Raw genomic sequence first — 19,054 nt, forward strand, 5'->3', positions numbered from 1 at the left:
CTTCAGCATTGCAAATATGTTTTCTTACGAGACGATTGCAATTTCAAGGCATTGGTTTCTACTCCATATACGGTGGCCTTTATGAAGTGTTACATCGCACCGACAAGACACGATGGTTCTCAAGATTCGTGGAAAACCTGTGTATGTGTCCATTGACCGCGTCAAGCCGGCATTCATTTTGAACGATCTCACTAATCACGTTTCTCGAGTGATTATTAATGATGTTAAAAAGTCATCGAGTAATTTACGCCCTGTACTTTGTTTTAATTTATCACCCTCTAATTAATATTCTTTTATGTTACTGCGTAGGGGGGTGGTGTGGCGGCTCTGTTCATGTGGTGCGTCATTTTAGTTATCATTTTCAATTGTTATTTTTATTAAACAATCAAAAATGTATGTTGGTTAGTCAGTCGAGTTTCAAACGTCGAAGAGCTCAGGTCAATAAATAAAATTAACCAAGCTCAAATAACCGTCTTAATTATTTATAGTATTAAGCCGCTTCATGCAAAATAAAAAATTTAAAAGAAATAGAAATAACTACTTTTTTAAGCTCATCAAAGTAATAAAATGATTGTTTTCATTTTCGGTCCTTTGTCGTCATTATAATTTTTTTCATACCAGCGGCCAGAAAGTGACTACTTCTCGGCCGCTGCGCAAAACGAGAAGAGCTGTTTTTGGGCCACTGTGTATAAAAAATAGTATACAGGCCTATGCCGCGAAAAGAGAAAGCCCCAGAGCACGTGTTTATCGGCCTCGGCTTCGCCGCGGCCTAGGGCAGTAATATACTATGAAATTTTTAAAATGAATTTTTGTTACTATTAATAATGAATTATTGTTGATGAGGACAAAAATATATCGGGTTTAATTAACTTAACCAAGTTTTTTCATTTATTTATCATATTTTGAGATTTACATTACTCGATTAACGATTATACAGACGTGTATACAATATAGTATTTTACATCAGGACTTTGATTTATTTTATTTTTATTTTTTGCTCATTCACGTATTAACTTAAATGTACTTGAGATAATTCTTATATACAAGTTAGCAAAATTATCATACGCATCATCCTTCTCAAGCGCGCAATATTAATCACACGAGTATATATAATTCTTTACGTATGTATATTATTATTATATATGCGTATATATTTTTACACGTATATGTAAGAATACGTTTAACGAATAACCATCACGCCTGAATCGAAAACATGCGAGATTTTTTATTTATGCTCCTGATATTTCTGCTTCAAAATATTTTGTCAAGCTCGGCTTCGCTAAACCTTCCGTACCCATTCATAGTTCATATCATTGTGTGTACATAACATGTATGAACGTTATCACTTTATCTGCGGTTTAAACTGAAAACAAAGTAATAAGTAAATACGCACTCGAAGAGTTTTTTAACTGTAAATTTCATTATTGTATTGTCGTTTAGACAGAACAAGTTTTAAGGTGTTGATTACTTTTGTAAGAGTTTCAGGATAAATCAAAATTTTTAATAAGCGACTAAACTTGAATTCATTCTAACAATGATCTATAATTTACTGGCTTGTAATTGAAACTATCCAGTTAATAAAATCACAAATACATACCACCTAAAGTTTCAAGTATTATTTCTAATGGAAAATAAATTTTTGACGTTTCATATTGATTCCAGTACTTCAATTGACCTTACGCTCTCGTGTATAATGCAAACATACTTTTAGATTGATTCGGAAAAAATCTTTTAACGCTCATGAGTGGATAATAATTTGTAGCAGAACACCCTGAATGATATTACACAGATTTTAAATAATCTTAGAATTATTTCTCACTCGCCATCTCTCTCTCTCTCTCTCTCTCTCTCTCTCGCACACTTGCCACATAGAAAGAGGTAAGTGTTAAAATATTTTTATTATATACACGAACATCGTGTATTTCATAATTAGTATAAAAATCTCATGAAAAATTCAAAACCCTGCTAACAAGAAATTTTTTCTAGAATTTTAATAAAAATGTCACATGATGCATACATTTAAACAGTTTTCTCAATTATCTACTCAGGACACGTACATGCAAGATACACCATTAGGATTTTATTATAGATATTAGAAAATGTTATGATAGATACAGCTTTGGTAAAAAACAATGAGCATATATTAGTGTATTAATTTAGTTTCTAAATATATTTATAATGATTTTTATTTATGATTTTTGGCTAAATTTCTAATGATAGCGATAACTTTTGATATTTACAAAAAATACATAACTTAATTTTTAAACACTTTGCTGTTATCAATATCAGCTCGGTCGAACACATAATTTTGGACAATTTTCCAAAATACGATGAAATATAATTTGGGACCATAGTTTTTCATATCATCACCCCGATTATATTTTTTTTTTATTACCGGTTAAATCAAAAAATAATAGGCATGTATTTAATTTCACTTATGTTAATTGATCATCACCCACGTAAAACCAAATGAACAAATCCTATTTTCACATTCATACGTATTACATTTATGTACATTAATTTAGAGATTCTTACTCAGAGGTCTGGAGATTTCTCAACCATCTGAAAAACACACATAATTACTTTTACAATGGTACTCACGCACTTATCTTTTTATTATCAAAAAGTTTCGAATACATTAAATGCAGATGTGTACACTGGTACTTTTATTTCATCTCACCAAGGAGAGTGATGTAACTTTAATGTACATTAAGATTGCTTATACTTGTCCACAAAGAAATAGGAAATAAAAGTAGTAATAATGAGAAAAAATAAAAAAACAAAATTCATGACAAGTAACTTTACCCGTATTTGCTTTAAAAAAATCGATGAATAATTTCAGATGCACTAGTCGGTAGCCAAATATCTAACACTCTTACACATTAAGGTATCCCTTATTTTTCAAAGTTGATTTTTTAGCAGAGTACATTTTTTGCATAAAATACCATGACCAGAGAGTTTTCAACTTTGAAAAATGTCAAGTTGTGAAACCAGAGCAAAAAATTCATTTCAGGAAACCGTAAAAAGTTGCTTAATATACTAGTTTGATAAGTTGGATACATTAAAGAAGCTTCTCAATGCCCAAAAATATTGCTTTACTGCTTTGAATATCGAAAAACAAACGAATATAAGATTTTTGTAGTCTTTTTTATTTTTATTGTTTTTCCTATTTTATGCATAGTAATCGTATTACGACTTTTACCAGAATTTTATAATAAGAGGTCAATATTTTCATGTTTATTCGATTTTTTTATTAATAAAAACATTATTTTTTTATCAAAAAGCGCTTTTGGACGTATTAAATTTTTACACTAGCATATCATCCAGTGCTGGTAACAAAATGATGCTGCATTCATCGAAAAACTAGTTTTTATTCTAGAAAACATACTTTGATTTGGTTGCACGGGTTAAGTTTTTTCAAAGTTTTAACTGCTCTGGAGATAATTTTTCATGATATACTAACCATATTAGATATCTTTTTCAAAAACTCAATTTTGAAAAATAACACATTAGACATTTAATGTATAGACATACTACTATACAAAAACACCTATTATTAAAAATTGCTTTATAATAGTGTGAAAAGTTATTCTTTTACCATAAAAAGAAAGGAGCCTAAAGCGGATCACTGACAAACAAGTTTTTCCACCCCAACCAGCGAAAAAATGCTGTTTTTTACTCATTTTCACAATTTTCCGTCTTTTAACCGCGTTTTGAGCGAATATATTAATAATCACCTATCTAATTTTTTTACCCATTGGAAGGGCAGAAAAATGTGTTACAGAACAAAAGTTTATGGGTCAAGAGTCAAAATTTGGCTCTGGATATTCTTCCGGACGTATTTTAGGCCATTTTTTAAAAGAAATTTACTTTATTTTACTCTTAACATTGATTAGCTGATCATTAGCTGATTAGATGATCATAGTCATTTTTTGACTAAATCGTATTCGGGAGCCATGAATCTCTTTGTTAAAGCGAGTTAAAGCGGCGAAGATTTAATATGGTCTCAAAAAATTCTGCACGAGGTAAACATTAGGCATCTTTAAACTAAAAAAAATCAAATCAAAATAACTTTTTATATGGCTATAACTCCTAACTATATAACTCCTAAATATTTACAGAATCAATTCTATTTCATCTAATTTTACACAAAAAGACAAAGATTTCCCTTTTTTATTCGTCTCAATAAGACTATTAGAACCGAATATAATATTAGTGAAAAATAGTGGTCATTGAATGATATATTGTTGAGGCAGTCCGAGCTTTGCGTATGGACCTTGCGTTTAACCCCGCAAAAAAATACACTCAAAATAAAGGGATTCGTTGCTCCCGAATCCGATTTAGTAAACAAATACTAATCAATCGATGGCAGCTAATCAAAATTAAGACTAAAAAAAGGAAAAATCTTTAAAAAATGGCTTAACGCTAACGCCCAGAGGAATAGACAGAGCCAAATTTGGACTCCTGACCCACAAACTCTTCTTGTTTAACATATTTAAATTGAAATTTTAAAAGAGTAAAATACAGCATTTTTTCGTTGGTCAGGTTGAAAAACCTAATTGTCAGTGATCAGCTTTAGGCTACCTTCTTTTTATGTCAAAAGAATAACTTTTCATACTATTACAAAGCGATTTTAAAAAATAGGGGTTTTTTGCTGCACCCTACGATACCTGTACACAAAAAATATTTCGTTTTTCTTACATATTTCCGATCAAGATCTTGCGTCTTTCTTCTTCTTTGTTTTTCGGGATTCGATACAAGTTTTTAACTTTATTTGATAAATAAATCATTTGAGAGTACCTTTTTTTTTATAAATCACTGTAGAGATGACTTTCCTCAGATTAAAATATACATGACATATACAAAATAATTTAAACATAATAATGAGTGATTTCTTAATACTTAATAATAAGGCATTAAAATCTATGCCTGTACCTGTGAACTAAAAGTACTCATTCACTCTATTAATTTTCAATTAAAAAATTTTAAAGTCAAAATGATAAGAAAAAAAGCAGGACCGTAAGCGCTTGATTAATTTACATTTCGGTATTTTCTTCATCAAGCTCCTCATCGAGTTCGGGAAGAGTATAGACCGCAGGTGGAGGAACCGGACGTAGATGGTCCTCTAAATTAAGTATTGGCTTACAATCGCGAGTTACATCCACCTGGTTGAATGAGTCTTTTAATATATTGATCTCATTTTCAAACATGCCTGGAGGATCATTTAAGCAGATGTTCTCCTCGGTAATAATGCTACGCTGCTGCTGAAGTTGTTGTTGCTGCTGTTGAGATGCACTCCAGCCGTAATGATTAGTGGCAGGAAATTGTCACGAGTTAATAGCGTAGGGGTCGTGGGCGGCTGACATTTCATCTTGAACACTAATAGTGCTCGACTTGACAGGGTCACTATTGTTACCGATGGTTCCTCTGGCACTGCCGGCAACGCTACTCAGCTTATCGTGCTGATGTGATAACCGGTGTACAATTTCATCGTGCAGTATGTTGAAGCACATGGCTGTGAGTGCCATTCCCCACATTATATAGCAAGAGCAGAACCACACAGTTGCATTGCGCTCTTGGCTGTTTTTTTTCGGCAGAATCGGATAAGAGCCTGGTACCAATTCACCGAAACCGATCGTGCTCAAGCTCATAAAACAAAAGTAGCTTGCATCTGCAAAATATTTTTAATTCTATGTTAATTCGTTATCTTTTATTCAATCTTGAAGATCTTAATAAATATATCAACCTTTAAATACCAAAAATTTGTCTGCTAAAAAATGATTTTTTATTTATACCAACATTCATGTCTAATTCTCAAATGCTTGAGGTATCGACTATCCCCGGTATTTAACGGTTAAAAACTTATAGTACTTAAACTTAAAAAAAGTTCATTTGAATCGTATCCACTTGTGATTTATATTAAGATATTATGAAAGAAAAAAATGTTTAATGATTGAAATATTTTTTTCACAAAATGTTTCAACTGCGTATAAATTGTGTATATTTTTTCAAGAAAACTTTATTTCCGAGACTGCGTAGCTACGATTATATTATATGTTACAGTAGAAATAATAATTAAGAAATTAATTAAGGGGACCGACCTGTGTTAAAAGCTTAAATTCAAAAAATAGCTATATAAATCGAAAGTGGAAATTTTTTTTGTGATAGTAAAATATGTTCATCTATTTTTTCATAATACTAAATATTATAATTGGATTTACTTGTCCCGCGATTCTGACGTGAGCTCTTCATCAATATTGATCTATGGGGTCTCAAAATCTTCAGAAAAGTACCCTCATCCACTTGAGAGGAGCAGAATTTGAGAAAAAAAGTTTGTTTCTTTTCCAAGAGCTTAAATATAGCATTTAAAATTGGCACATTTTGACGTGTATATAAAGTTGTACGCAATTTTTCAAAATTCTGCTCCGCTTAGGTGGATAAGGGTACTTTTCTGAAGATTTTGAGACCCCCTAGATCAATATTGATGAAAAACTCTTTTCAAGATCATGCGGCAAGTGATTTATAACACAACATTTCGTCTTATGAAAAAAGTGATGAAATAGGTATTTCAGAGCTTGGGTAGAAGTTTTTTTTTGTCAATCAGGTGTCTAATGAATATATTTTATTATCAGATAAAAAAAATGTCCACTATTTCGATTTATACAGCTATTTTTAGCTGAAGCTGAATTTAAGCTTTCAACACAGGTCGGTCCCCTTAATGTAATAACAAATAATTGAGTCTCACGTTATCTTAAAGAAGAATTTATTATCTTGTGATATATTTATTTGATCAGCAATGAAAAATAAAATTTGCTGAAAAAGTTTCCATGTAATTTTAAAGAAGTTTTATATCTAACCGATTTTTTAAAATAGTTTCATAATAACATTTTACAATATTAGCTAATTCGAAAGAATCAAACATGTATGTTTTTTGGAATTTCATCAGATTTTCTCTTTTTTAAACGGTTTCAATTTTATGCATGTAATTTTTGACAAAAAATGTAATTATTTCTTATTTTACTTTACATAAATAATATCTTGATTGCAGCTAATTTAACCTTTATAAAAAATCTTACCCACGAAAGACCAGCCTTCGAGTTTATGGAGCGTGAAAGCACCGGCGGCAATGTACAGAAACATAGCGCCGAGACAAATACTAATAGGTGCCAGTATGGTGACATTAGGTCGGTCACCAGAGCTTAGACTTAATACCTCATCTTTGGGACTGGTTTTAATTTCTACCGAACTTGGATACTGCGACGCATTGGCTCTCACGTAAAAGGGTTCTTGCAACTGCAGTTGCTGCTCTTCTTGCTGACGCCTTTTCCTCATTCGGCGTTCTTTTTCCTGTAAATGCGAATTATCAGCGACATAGCAATTTCAATGCAACAAACATAAAATTAAAAAAATAATATAGGTAAGTTGGAATTTAACACATACTAAACTCACCTCCATTCGCCTCTCATCATAACAACAGTACCCGCAATTTGAACAAAGGCAGCAGCACAGGGCCCGCGTGAATACACCACGAGCGCATCGGGAAAGTAGACCCCCAGCTGACGAAAGATAAATCAATGTCAAAGGTATGCCAACGAATGCGTAGCCCATGGTTACAAGCTTTCCAACCGATGAACGTGGAGCTATGCTACCGTAACCTGTAAACAGTTATTATTTCAATGTAAACATCAAATGAAATTATTTCTAAAGTTAAAATTATAAATCAATATTGCAAGGCTCGAGACTGATTCAAGTATTCATAGATAATTAATTAAAAAGCAAAAACAGAAAAACGATAATTTATTTTTAATTGTTTGTAGTTCGAAAAAAATACAAACGTGGGTCCATTAAAGGGAAAATTAGGAGCTACTATGTCTTAAAATTTCACTGAAAAACCATGTGAACAGTGAAATAATTAGGGAGATCTGCAAATAGCCTGAGCGGTCAAGTTTTGGATATAAATATTTATTCCTAACACTCTTCAAAAAATTAAAATAGTATGATGCGTATATTATGATGCGTGTTACTTAAACATGTCCACTGTTGTACGGTGAAGTAACCTCTCGCGCGACTTAAGTATTGTATTTTATTATTGTACACTAGTATCTTAAGCTATTTTATAGCCCTATAACCTAAAAATCGCAACTTTGCCACTAGTTTTGGAATATTGTATGCAACTTGTGCTACAAAGCTTTTTCAGCAAGAAAGAAATCCCACACCCGTGGGGTAATGTATTATTATAGCACTATACTAAAAGGGTCCTCTTTGCTCATTGTTGCATCAAAGCGTATCCATCACATTCACCGAACTGGTTTTCTAAACTCGTGCCATAACGTTATTACAATTAACTCACACATGTTATTAATTAAAGCTTATACAATTAATACACTTGGCAACATTAACGTTTCAACACATTTATTTCAAAGAATTTATCTTATAGCGTGATGTCAGCTGCATAATTTACGTTAATATATTATTACGAGGATAGGACATCTATGTTGCACCAGAGATGGCACATCATCCTCGCGAGATGGGTAATTACGGAGAGCGAGAGCGATAAAGTGAGAGGACAGTACAGTTTGCTTCTGATGCCTAGCGAATCACTTCTTGGTACGAAATTACTTATAGATTGTAGCCCGCTGTAATCACGTGACAATTATGAACAAATGCCACTGTTGAATTGGATTTGATTTTATTTCTTTCGAATTTAAGAAGCACAGTAATTGTGAGCGAATGTGTGCACACCCTGTGATATAACGTCCTGGGTGTGGGCAGCGAGAATCACAGTCGGAGGTAACCATGTTGTAAGTGCCAATTTCGCATTATCGACTTTCTCTCGCGCATTGCCGACTCGCATTCACCAGTTTTGGGCGAATATTGCTTTCCTGAGCACGGCTGTATCAACCAACTCAATTAATAATTGTAATTGATTTATTGTAATTATTCTCACACCTATCATTTTGTTTGCCTGTGCACTCTTTTTCACTCCTTAGAAATCTTGGACCCGGCTCTACCCGGAACCACAAAATTTTTTATAATTCACGCAACATTTATCGTTACACTATATCGGTATATTATCTTAATAAAGCCGAATTCCCAAGAAAAATTTTCCTGCAAAAATTAGAAACATTACAAAAGAGCTTTTTTTGTGGATATCATCCGAATTTTGGAGAAATAAAAATTGCAGAGTGCTCTGGATCGTTTAGAATTTTCTTTTTACAAATAAAACATGAAAGTGAAAATCGAATCGAAGCCAACTATGACCTTCATCTACAAAACAATTACAGAAAAATGCTATCATATACCATATGCCAAATCATATGCCATTAATATGTTTCTTTTTTTTAAAATGTACTGTTCACTTTCAAATAAGCAGATTGCATCTCATACTGTAAGAAAAATGCGGTAATGAAGGACCGACCGACACTTATATTCATACTTTTACACTGAAGCACAATTAAAAAAAAGATTGTTGATCGAGTTTTGTACGTATGCACAGGAACTGGTGTGAAAACGCAGAATTGGAAATATCTTATTTAAAACTGTTATTGGTGCACATTGAAGCTCATAAAAGCAGCTACAATCCTGATTATCATTATTAAAGCAATTGCAGGTAACCGAAGAACGTTGTTAGTATAATAAATTTGTTAAACCGCACGTGAAATTATCAGAATACGTGAAACTCCTTTCCAACATCTCATTTATATATGTGAATGGTTGACAAAACATGAAACTGATTAGATCAAAATAAAACTAATTGCAATCAGTTCTCACTCATTCTGAGAGTTTATTAAAACTAATGCAGAATTTGCTGTTATCATTTCTTTGTTTAACTCTTCATTCTGCATTAACAAATTGTTGACAATAATAGTACTTATAGTAGTAGTGAATAATAGTACTCTTCTCGCTTAAAATTTTTCTTTCAACAATTTTAAGTAGTTGCTGGATATATCCGTTTAGATCTGAATGAAAACTGACATCAAAGATGAAAGTGGCTCAAATGTGTTTTTATTTGATCATGTCGCAATATATTATACATTATATACATTATACTTTAAGGTTTCAAAAAACGGTCACTTATATATGTATATTCGTAATTAAAATTTTCTTGATTCATAAACATTTTCTTTTAGAGCTTCCACGTAGTTAGATTTTGCATGATTTATAGAATTATCACTAGCTCACAGTAGGTGAAGCGTACGCAACAGAGCGAAAGTTTGTTTTCTACATCATTGGCTTTAATGTTAAATATAATAAACGCACGATTAAGCAGACTATCAAGCTGAAGATTCATAAAAAACTAGTTTTACTTTGAGAGTCTGTGTGATAAATCAGTGGTGTAAGTCTACGGCTGCGTCAGGCGGCAGTGCATTCATGCAGACAAGTACGAGATAAGAAGTCAAGAAGACTTACTTTTACACTTGTTTTCTATCTTGTAAACGAAGTAATTTATCAGTTACTGAGACCATGTTATGAATCGTTGAGAAATGTCTGAATACAAAGATTACATTTGTATTTACAGAGATAAGAAGTAAAAAAAAACGTATCCATTTTGAAAAAAAGGTTCCTACCTTCTAATACGAGGTTGGTCATGTTTATTTTCGATTCATTCCTAAAGTATATTTTATATAATTTATATATTTATTAAATTCGTTCGCTTATTCTTGTAACTCTTGATAAGGTATCTGTAGTATTATGTACAATTTGAGATGTAAAATCGGGACAAAGGTTGAGTACAAATTAATACATGTAACACTGTATCCGATTTTTTTCTTATCCGATCATGTTGGAAAAGTATGGGGAGCTTTCATGAACAAGAAGATACTCTTGGTTTTAAACGCAAATTACCACCATAAAAAATACAGTACATTTTATTTGAGTTCGTTTATGCTGAATTTATATTTAAATCACTTTCGAGATAAATTAATACATAAAAATGTCTCTTCTTGCGAGGTAGAGATTGATGAAAAAAAATGGAATGAAACCTTGAACGGAGTGGTACAAATGTAGATGAGAATGTGTCTCAGAAAATTCAGTTATTTACGTAAACATCGGGTTTCGGAGATTAAATATACAAACACAAGAAACTTTCGAGCGATTTTACTAACTTTATACGAGCCGCAATAATTAAATTCTGATCCCGGAATCGAAGCGAATATAAATAAGTTAGGAAAGGAGTTTGCGCAGCGCAAGGCTATTTTATAGGAAGTATTAATTTTTATGGTAATTGGACTTACTCCTCTTCTTCCTTTTTTTACTCAGCCTCTTGATGTAATCCATGTCTACTCTTGCTAGTCGCTCTATTTTTTTACATACTCGTTTTTCAAGTGCTCGTGATACAGCCATTCAATATAATACTTTAGCGATTGTCTGTACTATGATTGGGACTGTGCTACTTCTACAATGCCATTACGAGCACTTTTTTATAAATATTTTTCCTAGCGAAGTATTTTTTTCATCTTGTTTAAAGCTTTTGCCGATAATACTAGACACGATTTAATACAACTGAGATAAATTTCAATCGATTCATAGAATTTTGTAGTACAGCGAATCGTAAGTTTTATTTAATGAACATTTTTACATATAACGTATAGATATTGTAATTAGTTTGAAAATCTTTTGATTGTAATGATGTTTCGTAATAATTGTCACGATTAAAATACATTCATGTTTTTTATTTTAAATCCCTTTACTTTTCGAAACAAAATTACTGAGACGTATACTACATGGATAACTCACGGGTGAATTGTTGTTTAATGAGTAAAGAACAATCATATTTTTGTTGCGAGCATCAATAGGTGGTTCGGATCTTTGTATTCGATTTCAAAATTATATCTTCCAAGTGTTTAGTACCCAAGTAACCAATCGATTTTTGAATCTAGCGGAAATTCGACTCCTAAAAACCGCAGCACATAAAGTACTAAAATGGCTCATAATTGCAAAGAGACACTTAATGATAGAAGTTGGTCTAGTTCAAGGGAATTCAATAATGTACTGCTTTAGCATTTCTACCCTTTGATCTATAATTGTCCCATCAAGACTAACGTGTATTTATTTATATTTATGCGAATAATGGTCTTGGCGAAATAATCTGACCTTAATCAAAACTCTCGAACCTGAGGTTTGAGTGCGTACGTTGTTTTCGAATGATAATTTTGATAAATACAAATCCAAAATTAACAGACATTTTCACGGGAGCGCGTCAATTCTCCCCCCACGTCATGTCTACCTTTGATAGCTCAGTGCGACTACTCGCCCTTGACAGCTCGACCTGGCGACATCTCGACTTCAAAAAAATTTAATTTTCGTTGGCGATCGATATTACTTGTATCAGTATTAAGTAACATTACTTTGTTGCTAATCTTCCATTATTAATAAAATTGTTGTTTACATCTACTTATTTTTGTTTTTCTTTTAATGTCGACTTGTCGCGGCGTCAAGTTGTCAAGGGCGAATTGTCTCGTGTCAAGTTGTCATACGAGTTGACGTGAGGGCGAAAACGCATAGACCCAGCAACGGAGACTGTAATTATGATTAATTATTTAATCTATCGATATGCTTCATTTTTTTTGTTATACTCATTGTCATTTTTCTTAAAGACACCGAACGTTACGTCTGAAAAATTTTGATTATTGTAAATTAGTATATAGATTATACTTATGTATCCCTGAGAAAGAAGTAAAGAAAAAAAATAACAATTCCATGATACTTATTGAAGTTTCTTTTCTCTGATTATTCCTTTTCGTAGTGTCTTCAAGAATTTTCTCTCTTCTTCTTATGCAGTTCCGAATTAAAAATTATTTTTTCCTAAGTAGGCGCAAAATGCAGTGCAGTTTTCGGTCACAATTTTAATAATTTTTATACTAGGAGTAAAATTAAGCATGTTTTTTGCCCAAATCCATAAAATAATATATTCTGCAATGGGCGTGGATATGCTTTTTATACAAATCGAGTGAATGCAGCACAAGCTGAAGGTGAATGCTGTACTGAGTTTTGCGGAAAAAGCTTATTCATACAAGTTGCATGCATACCTTATAGTATCATTGCGATACAAAGGTGCGATTTTTAAGTTAGAATGGTATAAAATAGTATACCCACATATAAAGCGAAAAAAGGGAAGTCTTAGGGCAAATTTTTAATTTAAAGACCGCGTCAACGGCCTCAACACTTGCTACCGAATTTTGTAACCTACCGAAAAAGTATTTATAAAAAATTGAATTAATAATTTTTTAACATTCAAATGAAAAGAATATCTTAAAAATTGGAGTAAATCTAAAATATGAAGTTAGCTTTTTATGGACAGCCATCAGAATTGAAACTTCTTTCAATTTAATTGATTGAAAACATCGAAATATGTTGAATAAAATTCCAGAAAGAAAATTCAACTTAGGAAAAGTACTCTGAAGTTTCACTTCTGCTGCTTTCATATAAATAGATAGATTTCAGATAATCTAAACACTAAAAGTGAGACTTCAAAGTCTTTTTCCTTGGTTGAATTTTTTTCTGTAATTTTTAATACATATTGAACGCTAATTCAAATTCGGAAACTAGATAGCGTGTTATGCATGGAGTACTAGTTCTTATGTTCTTGATAAACGTGAGCTACCCTGAAAAAAATCTTAGAGACTATTCCAAGTGCACGGATGGATCAGAAAAAGATATTTTGCTGCCACAGCAAAATTATTGGTCTATATTTCAAGGCTAAATTTCGCTAATTTTTTTATTCTGGCAGCAAAATATCTTTTTCGGATCCAGTTGTCCACTTTTGTTGAGAAGGACTCTTAAAATTTTTTTCAGTATAGTCATGCAGCAGATCGATTATTTAATAGTTGTAGTAATCACATGTAAACTATTATGAATTATTTTGTTCACGGATAGGTATGATGAGTATTGAGGAGGTTCCCGAGCAAACTTTGCGAAAAAAATTGATATAACATCGATTGATTTTGATCTTTCTATTCCAATGGCATGACTCTTATATACCTAAACCAACCAAAATCTCGAAAAAAATGTAACTAAATTTTCCTAAAATTTACACGGGTTTGCATGGAAATGCATACAAATTTGAACTATTTTTATAATTTATCGAAAAAAATCAAAGTTCTTCCCAGGAATGATAATAAACAAATAAAAACCAAACTTTTCTCTCTTCTGAAGGTTTCTCAAAAGTCGGTCAATCAGTCTTTCTTTCAATATTTTTGGATTGTAAGACGCGAAAACGACACTTTTTCGGCTATTTTTTTTTAGAATTAGCAGACGACAAACCAGCTAAATTAACCCATGACTTAACTGCTCGAACACTCAATCGACTAATGTGTTACTCACGGAAACGTCTTTAATTGTGTTCGACATCTACGTGAAAAAATGTCCGACTTGGACTATTCGCTTCTATAACGTTTTAATCGCAAAGTCTTAATTCATCGCCGTCGATTGGATTGCTTTCATTTCTTATATCTATATACTTTTTCCAACGGTACTTGTCAAACAGAAGGGATCAGGTTGCTCGAAAACTAGACATTATTAGACATCGAAAATTTGAATTTAAATACGTGTGCAAACTGATACAAACGAGCTTGTACACGATAGTAGGAGAAAATCGTACAGAAAGGAAAGGAAAACTTTGTCGTGCATAGAAGTGAAGGGTAAAGCAGACAAGGTGGAGAGAAGAGGTGAACTAGGTGATAGGAGCGGAAGATAGATAACGCCAAAGTAACAGAATGGTATTTAGTTTGTTTAACAATAAAGGTCTATGAGCAGCTGAAACATGAGGCTCACGAAACCAAATTCCAAGCTGTAAAGAGCAGCTACATTTAACAGACGCAAAGAGAGAGAGAGAGAGAAAGAGAGAGAGAAATTAGTCAGCTAAATAGATATGAATGCTGTAGTTACGATTCGATTTTAGAAACTAGCACACTGAACATTTTGAAGATGAAAAAGTAGCGCTCATAGTCTTGAAAATTTTGTGATAACGACTGATGGAACTAGTGATTGAAAAAAAACTAATTTCTTTGCTCAAGAGATACCTTGATTTTGCTTGGCACAAAAAATAAATTCTAAGATTGAAAAATTAACACGCTCTTATATGCGTAAAGGCTTACGATGATCTTAAATCCAATCAAAGTTCGGGAATAGTTATATGCAATAGATAAACACAGTTTTTTCTTTCTTAGGGTGAATCTCATGGGTATCTAGTAATTTTCTCATTATTATAGATTTGAAAGACTTTATGCGCCCTTTTTATCATTTAGTTCGTAAAATGACAAGTCTCACTAAGCATAAAAATTTGTAAAACTCACCAATTGTTGTGAGAACAGTCAGCGAGTAAAGAAAAGCCCGAGCGAAATTCCACTCGTATTTGACTATTTTTTCACCGATGACATCGTCACTGTTGCCACTGGTGCCTGCATGCATGGGTGGTATTTGCTCCCCTAAACTGTCCGTCAACGTTCTTACCACCTGCTCTTGAAAGCGAGTCAATTCTTCGTTTGCTAGTCTCGTCCAATTTTCACGGTATAATATGTTTAATTTTTCTGTCGTGATCCATAAATTTTCAACAGTCAAAGTTCTTGCTGCGTTTATCTGAAAAAGTCAAAATCAAAAATAATGCAATGAAAAATAATTATATACAGTAACGTTTTATATCAACGTAATTTCAAAGAATAAAATTATCTTAAATAGAAACTTTATCTTCCATTACGAATAGGATATTTTTAGTAGTCGAATAGGACACCATAGCGCCTATCAATAAAATATTGAGTGAAAATTCATAAACATTTTTAAGAAAATGGTCTCCTATGGTATTCATAGAATATTTACCGGTGACCAAAAAGTCACCAACTTTAAAGCGAACAATTTAAGCGAAATGCCGTGCATTCGATAAAAATTTAAAGAAATATCGAAAAAGAATTTGAATGAACTTACCCGGTTAAGCCAAGTGGAGTTTTTTATATTAACTCTGCCAGAGCCTGGAATGGTCGCTGCTAGCATCTGATGGTCGGGAGATTCCTCGGAACGCTCCAGATACAAGAAGATGAAACTACCAACTAAAGTATAAAGTACTAGCAGTGCACAAATGGCGAGGTTAATGAGGAAGCCTTTGAGGAATGAGTGCCGACTGGCTTTGTCAGGAGCGCCACCGAAGCAAAGGCAACGAACCTGGCCAGTCTGCATCTGCACGGCTTTGCAACTGGGCACGTGATCGATTCCAGGACCCGCCGTAACATTATTCGGACGTTTGAGCGAAGACGTGTTTCCATTATTGGCGTTCTTGAGACCCTCGTAAGCTCTGTAGCAGCCGGCAACCCGGGGATTGCCAGAAGCGTCTTTATCCATGGCCACAGCGATGGCACAGCCGGGCTCGTGCTGAACCACTTCCTGATGCACCTCTTCCTCTTCCTGGTAAGGGCTGTGCTGCTGACAATTTTGGCTAGGTCTGAATCCGTCCTCCTCTTCTTCTTCTTCTTCTTGCTGTTGATGAGCAGAGGGTGTGCGTTGCTCGTAAGGATCGACCACAAAGTAAGTGGAAAAGCAGACGTCGCACGAGTCTGAGCTTGACTGGGCCAATTCAACGGGATGCTCGCGGAACGTGACTCGCTTTTCGCCGTGTCTCTGCAGCTTGTTACTAGTTGTAGTTTGTATATGATGTTGATGATGATTATCCGCTGTAATCGGATTTGGCGGCGCCAAGGCCAGTTGACCGAGCTCGCTGCCCTGGTGCTCCAGTGCGACCGAATTGTCTCCAGTGGCTGCCAGCCAAGCGTAACCTTTTTAGGACGATGACCTACACATCAGCTCGCATGACTTAGTAATTTTTATTATGAAAACTGTTTCGGAGGAGAAACGTTAACTGAATCTACAGAAAGTCTTTGTCTTTCTTAAAGGAGGTAATGACTAACTATAAAGACTGAGCAGTTCAAGGCTATCGTTTTCTGAGCTCGCACATATAGATCCCTGAAATCTGTGTGCTAGCCGGTGAAAAAGTGCTCATGCCATCCATTGCTAAATGGTTGCTCAAACATTTACTAGAATGACCTCGTTGTTCGTAAATGATGATGAATTGTTCCGTTATTATGACGATGATCGGATATGCTGAAGAGACTAGCGGTCACACTTATCGACACTAATCAAAGCTCGAAGGCACTGTTCATGTTTATTTACTCTTCAATTGAAAACACGGAGATTTTACGAAAAATCAACGTGTCAACTTTCTCAAAAATAATTAATGAATACTGTCACGTTAATTCATCACTCGTACGCGCTCGAATTTAACGCTCTTTCTAAAAGTTTTTTAAAGTAAAGACAGACGCATACACGCACCCGTGTATGCATATTACAAGAGAATACGTCAGTGTATTTCTTGAACGAAGATAGAAAAAATTGTGCTTATTCGAGGTAGATGCGGCGCAGTTTTGGCCCCTCTCTTCGGTCACATTCAAAGCTTAGTTGTATCCTGCTCCAACAGTGACTTTTCTGCATGCAAATGATTATGAATGCATATGTATTGTTAAATTGTTGTCGCTCTTTTTCGAGCCGACAGGATGCGCCAACTTCGTAGCCGGAGTCGTCGGTGCCTTTGTCGTCCTTGTCGTCGTCGTTTTGTCTCGTAGACGAAGTAGATATCCATGCCGTACTGCACAATATTTTCTTAACCTCAACTTCAATCTCATGTCTCATATAATTTCACGACTTGCATTTGAAATATCTTTTATCATCGATTAACTTGGACTTTTTTCACCGGACTTTGATCATTTTTCTGCGCTATCATAGTTTATCTGTAACATAAAAAGTAACATTTAACATTAGTATCAGTCAATAGGTGAATATGTCAGGTATAAATGTATTAATTTTAAACTTTGTTTATTGTCACGTAAATCTGGAAGTGTAATTTTTAACAAATAGATTATTCCTTGCTCTCTATATCGCCTTTATAGCCTAAATATAATAATCATTTCGTTAGTATTATTATTAATTTGATTACTACGACCTATATCGTGATGGACTAAAGCTAAGGGAAAGGGAAATTTTAGGCTCAAGGAGCCTAAATGAGCAAAAGCCTTTAGTCAGAGGTTTACGCAAACGTGATTAGGCAATATTATTACAAAATCTTGTGATTAGTAGACACGCTTGATTGTTCAATTTTAGTTCTCGGCGATTCCTAATACATTCTCTCGTTCCAATTAACTGCGAACTCTAAGGCCCAACAAATTCGAGGGCCGAGATAGAATTCACTGCTCACTAAAGATTGCCTAATTAACGAATCCCAAGCCGATCTCTTTCTTTCTGTCTCTTTCAGATGCAAGCCTGAATCACGGTTAGTTTGGTGGAGGCGCTATCGTAGTATCATATGTAACTTTTCTCATGCCTTTTTCCCACTTGAACGCATAGGCTCGTAAACTTGGAGTAGGAATTGAGTGTAAATAGTTCGTTTATTCCAACATTGAGAAATCCATAATTTATTCTTTTCACCCGACTGCCTTAGACGAACCCTATTTAAAAATTTTATTTGAAATATATCATGGAGCAGCGTTGCAGTAACATTATCTTTTAATTTTCTTAAATTGAATAAAACACAAGTCTGTAAACCAATTTGTAAAAGATTGCGTGAAATTAAAAAAAAATTACTTTAGCACGATCGAAGTTACGTTGACTAACGACATCTTAATTTTAAACATTACAGTAATTTCATATTTCATATTTCCATAAGATTTATGAGAAAATATAAAATTGTTACATTACCAAAAGGTAAACATTTTTCGATTCGGACTTTAATTTTCCAATGTACTCATTAAAACACATACATACTAAGTGAATGCACCATTTTTGACTGCATTATGGTTGACCTGATACATTCCCAAAAGTTGATAAAACAACTGATGATTAGTTAATGCATTACAAACCTCGATTAAAGTCTAAAACTTTAATATATAGATCTTCACACTGAACGTTTTGATACATACGAGACTAATTTGGAGTCTCCAAAAAATGATCGATCCAACGTCATATAGTTCTTATGAAAGTATAAAGCACTTGTATAAACTCACTCTGGGTATAAATACAT

The 19,054-nt window shown here is 33.5% G+C and overlaps 1 protein-coding gene across 1 annotated transcript; it reads right to left on the reverse strand.

Annotated features, from left to right (window-relative positions):
• Positions 1 to 874: 874 nt before the first annotated feature.
• Positions 875 to 17,033, reverse strand: LOC106656735 (TWiK family of potassium channels protein 7-like). The gene is made up of 5 exons (XM_023463256.1): positions 15,919 to 17,033; positions 15,294 to 15,576; positions 7,450 to 7,655; positions 7,077 to 7,347; positions 875 to 5,671 (listed from the first exon to the last, which is right to left on the reverse strand). The coding sequence occupies exons 1-5, from the start codon at positions 16,327 to 16,329 to the stop codon at positions 5,328 to 5,330; spliced, it is 1,515 nt and encodes a 504-aa protein (XP_023319024.1). The 5' UTR covers positions 16,330 to 17,033; the 3' UTR covers positions 875 to 5,327.
• Between the last annotated feature and the right edge of the window lie 2,021 nt (positions 17,034 to 19,054).

Source organism: Trichogramma pretiosum, unplaced genomic scaffold (assembly GCF_000599845.2).
Source record: "Trichogramma pretiosum strain Unisexual culture from Peru unplaced genomic scaffold, Tpre_2.0 scaffold41, whole genome shotgun sequence".
Taxonomy (NCBI): domain Eukaryota; kingdom Metazoa; phylum Arthropoda; class Insecta; order Hymenoptera; family Trichogrammatidae; genus Trichogramma; species Trichogramma pretiosum.

Excerpts from the sequence above, each read along its gene's own strand:
- LOC106656735 (XM_023463256.1), bottom strand. The coding sequence starts at position 16,329 with ATGGATAAAGACGCTTCTGGCAATCCCCGGGTTGCCGGCTGCTACAGA. Across the intron at positions 7,656-15,293 it reads GACTGTTCTCACAACAATTG|GTTACGGTAGCATAGCTCCA; the intron begins GTGAGTTTTACA and ends AACTGTTTACAG. Across the intron at positions 5,672-7,076 it reads CGAAGGCTGGTCTTTCGTGG|ATGCAAGCTACTTTTGTTTT; the intron begins GTAAGATTTTTT and ends AATATTTTGCAG.